The sequence below is a fragment of the Musa acuminata genome, chromosome BXJ1-11 (genome assembly GCF_036884655.1).
Source record: "Musa acuminata AAA Group cultivar baxijiao chromosome BXJ1-11, Cavendish_Baxijiao_AAA, whole genome shotgun sequence".
Classification (NCBI taxonomy): domain Eukaryota; kingdom Viridiplantae; phylum Streptophyta; class Magnoliopsida; order Zingiberales; family Musaceae; genus Musa; species Musa acuminata.
In genome coordinates, this window is record NC_088337.1 from 23,968,497 (window position 1) to 23,974,268 (window position 5,772).

General features: G+C 41.4%; 1 protein-coding gene across 1 annotated transcript; it reads left to right on the top strand.

The window, feature by feature from the left end:
* Positions 1-412: 412 nt before the first annotated feature.
* LOC135597313 (F-box protein At2g39490-like) lies at positions 413-3,576 on the top strand. The gene is made up of 3 exons (XM_065090102.1): positions 413-1,560; positions 1,661-1,825; positions 1,910-3,576. Exons 1-3 carry the CDS (start codon positions 532-534, stop codon positions 2,282-2,284), a joined length of 1,569 nt encoding a protein of 522 aa, XP_064946174.1. The 5' UTR covers positions 413-531; the 3' UTR covers positions 2,285-3,576.
* The last annotated feature ends 2,196 nt before the right edge of the window (positions 3,577-5,772 follow it).

A 5,772-nucleotide genomic window follows, 5' to 3' on the forward strand; every position in this document is an offset into this window, starting at 1 on the left:
AAATCGAGATGAAGCCGCCCCTAAATCCTATCGATTGTTTACCTCCACGTATGGCGTCTCACGACGTGGGTCCCACACATTGCTGATCTTAAAATAGCGTTCGACTGGTTAGATGGCTCAAACTCTACCACGTTCTCCCTCGGGTGGGGGCAAATCAGCCGAGGAAATCATCCGGGCTGTTGTCAGACGTGGGGTCCACTGGTCCAACGTTAGTGAGGACGTTATCATCCACATCATCCCTGACGATGTCCAGGGGTGAATCCTTCGGCGAGAGTTTGATCCCTACTTTTTTTTTTAATCTTTTCCCCCTAAAAATAATAAAATAATAGGAAAAATAAAACCCTCCCTAAATCCCACCTATTCCCGACACCACCACGGCGTCACCACCACTACCGTCTCCTCCGCTCAGTTTTATTCCCTTCCTTACCGCATTAACTTAATTAAATGGTTAAGCCCCATCTCCGCCTCTTCCGTCCATAAAGCCAAGAAGGGCAAAGAGACGCGCAAGCTTTGCCCTCTCTGCGAGGCATCATGAGGAAGACGAAGAAGGCCCGCTGGGCCGCCGACCTCTCCCTTTCCCCTCCCTCCTCCTCCTTCTCCTCCTCCTCCTCCGGCAGCAGCGGCGATATCATTGACAAGGACGGCGACGACCGCCTCACCGAGCTCCCTGACATCATCCGCCTCCACATCCTCGCCCAACTTCCCCTCCAGGACGCCATACGCACCGGCGTCCTCTCCTCCCGGTGGCGCAGCCTCTGGCGCCACCGCTGGCCCCACCCCGCCGTCCTCGACCTCTCCCCCTACACCGTCGCCGCCTCCGCCGATGACTTTGTCGCGGGCGTCGACCGGTTCCTCTCCGCGCGCGGCCGCGGGCGCCGGATCGATACCCTCTTCGTCGCCCTCCCCCCCGGCCGCCGATACGACGCCGACATCAAGCGCTGGATCGAGTACGCCGCCTCCTGCAGCGTCGAGGACCTCCGCCTCGTCGTCTCGCCTTCGTCCCTCGCCGGCACCTCCGCCCGCCCCGGCCGGCGTCTCCGGAGACAGGAACGCGCTGCCGTCTCCTCCGTCTTCTTCCACTCCGTCTGCGAGTGCTCCAATCTCACCCGGCTCGCCCTTTCCGGGCTCCGCCTCTGGAGTCCCAGCGCGAACATCAAGCGGCTCTCCTACCTTGAGGTTCTCGACCTCCATGCGGCGCACGTCACCGACGCGGCCCTGAGGAGGGTCGTTGCTGCCTGCACTCTCCTCCGGTCGCTTGATCTCCGGCTCTGCCGTAAGCTCCGTCGGATCGTGATCACTGCCAACAGTCGGCTCACCAGCCTTACGATCGTCGACTGTCCAAGAGCTATGGAGGTCGCGGTCTCAGCGCCGGATCTCCGGTGCTTCAGGTACAGCGGAAATTACCTCACGAGCTACTCCTTTGACAGCCCCAAGAGATTGGAGGAGGTGTGCATGAGCTCGGGCGGCCCTCCATCGTGCCTCCCACCAAGCAATTGGGTGAAGACCCTTGGCGGGCTATCCAACATCAAGGTCTTGACCCTTTGTAGTCTTTCGCTTCAGGTAATCGATATGCATTCCTGGGAGAATTGATATGGAATTTGTGTTTCTAGTGAGAGTTTTGGTAGTTGACGTGGAATCTTTTCCTCTTTCTTCGTCCTAGTACGTCGCGATCGAAGGTGGGAGTGCAACCAGAGAATGCAACAACTTTAGAAACTTGAGAGAGCTGCAGCTGCTGATGGGTATGATGACTGTTGACAATCTAACGAACATATATACCTTCTTTAGGATGTGCAATTGTCCTAGATTGGAGAAACTGTTCATAGAGGTTAGTTCATCAAATTTAGACGTAAACTGGCAGGACTTTTATCTTTCAATCCAATTCTTAATTCATTGGTGTGTACTCTTGCAGCTTCCAACCACAATGAATGACCCTTATGTGGAGAACTACCTTATGGTTCCAAAGGAGGAACCTCCGGAGGTTGATTTTGAGTACCTAAAAATAATAAAAATTAATAACTTCAACGGGCACAGAAATGAGATGCAGTTGGTGAGATTTTTATTGGGAAAGGCTGGTGTTCTTGAGCCTTTAATGGTGATCACTTCCAAGGATTTTATGGTAGAGGAATATATTAACACAGTGGATGGTTGCCGTGATTCCTTACATTTTCTTCAGTCACAACTATCACTCTTTACAAAGGCATCGGTGAATGCACAGATAATTTTGAGTGATCGTGATGATAACAAGCTCATCCCTACTCACTGGGAAGTCTATTCTAAAGTCTAACTCACCGCGAGGAGAGTTGTAATAGGTTGAATCAGGAAAATTCCTGGCCAGTTTCTCCTATATACATCCATTATACTCAATGAAACAATATGTTCTTGTAGTTGTAAAGTTAATGATAGTGAAATTATCAAAGGCTCATTTCTATAAAGGTTCCGAGTTCTTCTTGATTATGTCAAAAAAAAATCTAATCATTATTGTTGGACTGATGTCTATAAAGAGATAATTAAATTATGACCCTTTTGTTTTTCTGTCATGGGGATTTAGACTTCTGTTCTTTGTAGATATTCAAGTTTGGCTTTCGCTAACCAAATGTTTGCACTGTTTCAAAGAAAGATTATTTCTGCACCTGCTTGATACATGCTGCTTTGCTAATGGGTAAGTTTCGTCAAAGAGATCATTGTTCATAAAAACCATGAATCTGATGTTATCTACTGCTGGAGATGATCTTGGATGTCAATGCAAATCTGTGTTATCTTTGAGCTGATTTTAGAACAATAAAAATCAAATGAAGTTTATACCGTAGATGTGTAACACTTGACAATTTGGTGACACTCTGGCAATTGTACTCTAGAATTTAGATGTGCACTTCTGCTACCTTTTTCTTTTCGTTTCTTGTCTTTTCTTTTGTGTCAAGATCTTTTCTGCATTAGTTTCTCTTGGTGCATCATTTTAAGAGTTTATTTTACATTGGTGCACCATTCTTTGAATTTCAAGCATTCTGTCACCTTGCCGGTGGAAAATCCATATTTTCTTCGTTATAGAGTGTTTTCCTCTTGCAACAGTTCTCTCATTTTGGTTACCTTTTGTTATTATTGTACAACTTGGAAAGCCAAATCACTGAATGCAAGTTTGAACAATGGCCTGGTATGTGAAATTGGATCTTTTGTCTTTTTTTGTTTTACTGCTTGAATCTGAGGATGACACTAAGTTTATGCTTTTGTAAGTCTCATTCTATTCCTTATTATTATTCATTGTAAAGACTACAATTGTATGCTTTTACATAGATGGTCTCGACAAACTAACTTGGTGCTGGCGCTTCTTGATACCATTATGGTGTACTCTGTATAGGCCACCTAAACCATGTATGGCTGTTTCGGATTCAGCAATCAGTTTTCTTTTCGAGGATGTGTGAACACTTTGAGTGTTGATAGCAAGATCGTGGGATCATATACTGTCCCAACCACTTGTCATTTGCAAAAAAATCTGTTTTCTTTTGTTTCCGATATCCTTTTCTCATTGCTGTAATTAAATTAAACTATGTTCATCTTTATATGCAATGGATATTTTGCTTACTTGGCACAATTTGCCTATCTGGTGCTATAATTGTTTCCTTTTATTTCTTATTTATATCTCAGCATATCAGACACACTTTTGTCTGATAAATGAGCATTAAAGTTTACTATGATCTTGTTCACTATGCACATGAACTGCAAGCACACATGCTATCTAATAGAGTCAGTTGACATTGTTAATGTTTGTGGTTGAACAAGGTAAATCGATTATTATTAATGATCCAATAAGGGATAGTCTTAGATTTTATTAAAAACAATGTTTTTTATTTAACTAGAGATATTATTTTATACAGAGTTATATGATGGAAAAAGATTTGTCTTTCACCATGAATAGTTGAGACATCATGGCTTCTTCTTCTTGTTGCCAATGGATTCTGGTAAAGAATGAGCCTTGTGATGTTTGTCAATCAAGATGCCTCTGGAGCAGTTCATTATCGAATACTCGTGTTTTCTGCCCTTAAAATAGTTCTACACTGTTTCATGGATGCGTCCTGAGATATTTCCATTCATTACAAGATACTTGGTTACCACAGTGATAACCTGTTGCATGGATTTCTTTGCCCAAATGGGGAGTCATCCTTACCAAGTTATTTGGCAGGCACATTACTTTTGACTATTCCCTCATATTTTTACTGTTAAGAGTGATTGGCATCAACTTTCAGTTGATGGGTGTGTGGAATTCATTGTTTTTTTATGCTTTTTTTGAAAAGAATTCACTGCCTTCTTTAGTGTTATTTGGTCTTCATGAATAAAAATTGTAGCTGAAGCTTCAAGTTGCAATTTTCCTTTTATCTGACAGCAACCAACAGGTCAAAGCACTCACTCAAAAATGATATGCAATGACCCACCTCTGTGGCCTTCCTGAATCTCAGGTTGTTGAAATAGAAGTTGGTTTCCTCCAAAACAAAAATGAGATGATGAATCCATTGGATTCATATCTGAATATTTATGTGTATCATGGATGAATGTCTTCTGATGCCATGTATTCTTAATTTTATTATTCCTCTGTTTGATAGTGTTGTTCTTCAACTTCTCCTGAGTGAGTTCAGATTTATTCAACTATGCACTACAGAGGTAACTCTCACCTATAATATAATTCCTATCAAAACAATATATTATGAGATTGCTAACAGACTTTCAAACCTCAATTTTGTAAGTTGATACAGACTAGTATTGGATTGAGATTTAAATCCTTGATTGGTAGGCCAAATTGGAATCAGAAAAAGATTTTCAGAATTAACAATGACAACTATAAATTTGGTAGCAGCTTGAAGTCAAAGTTTGGCCTGTTCAAAAAAGACATCCAGAGTTGAAGTCTGAGATATGTGGTCCTCTTTGTGGTCCATCCCTGTCTTTCTGGTGGAGGTTTGACTAGGAAAACAGATGATACTTGTTTCCACCAAGTCGAAACATTTGTCGCTTGATAATTAATGATAATAATGAGAAGTTGCATTACAGATTACCAATCTCTTGAAACTACACAAAGAGAGTGTGTATGGAGTCAACAACAACAACCAAACATATCCAACAAATCAGTGCCCAAACACATTCGTTCAATTTTTTTTTCCATCTGATTTTAGAATCAATAATAATTAAATTATCAAATATACTACTTCTATACTTAAAACATTAAAACATTACTCTAACGATGATGTATCGATGCACTTATTTAAGTGTCAAAGGTTTAAAACATTATGGATATTTTACATCTAAAATAATGGTCTGGTAACAATAATCAAAGTACTTGCATGACTCTATGTAGTTTGTAGCTGATTCTTTGTTAGTTGATGTTTTCTATCTTTTGGTTATGGAGAAAATTTGTTCCCTTTTTTTAACTTCTCTATGGATTAGTTTCGCTTTTCTTTTATTAAGTGGTATTACATCATTCTTGCTCATGTGGTGTAAATTATCTTGAAGCTGCATTTAGAATGTTTGCAGTAAGATCAGCATCATATAATTCTCAAATCATTGGTCTGGCTTATAGGGAAATCAAGACGGCGATCACATGCATAATAAAAGAACATAAAAAAATAAAATTCTTAATTTTTCAAAAGATGTGTTCGTTGTGTGCAAAATTTATTAAATTTAAAATTATATATATGAAATATTGTGTTACCTAAGAAAATCATATATCCTTTAATCCCTACAGATCTCTAGGAGAGGATGAAGGAGATCAAGCGTCCTTTTCTCTAACGG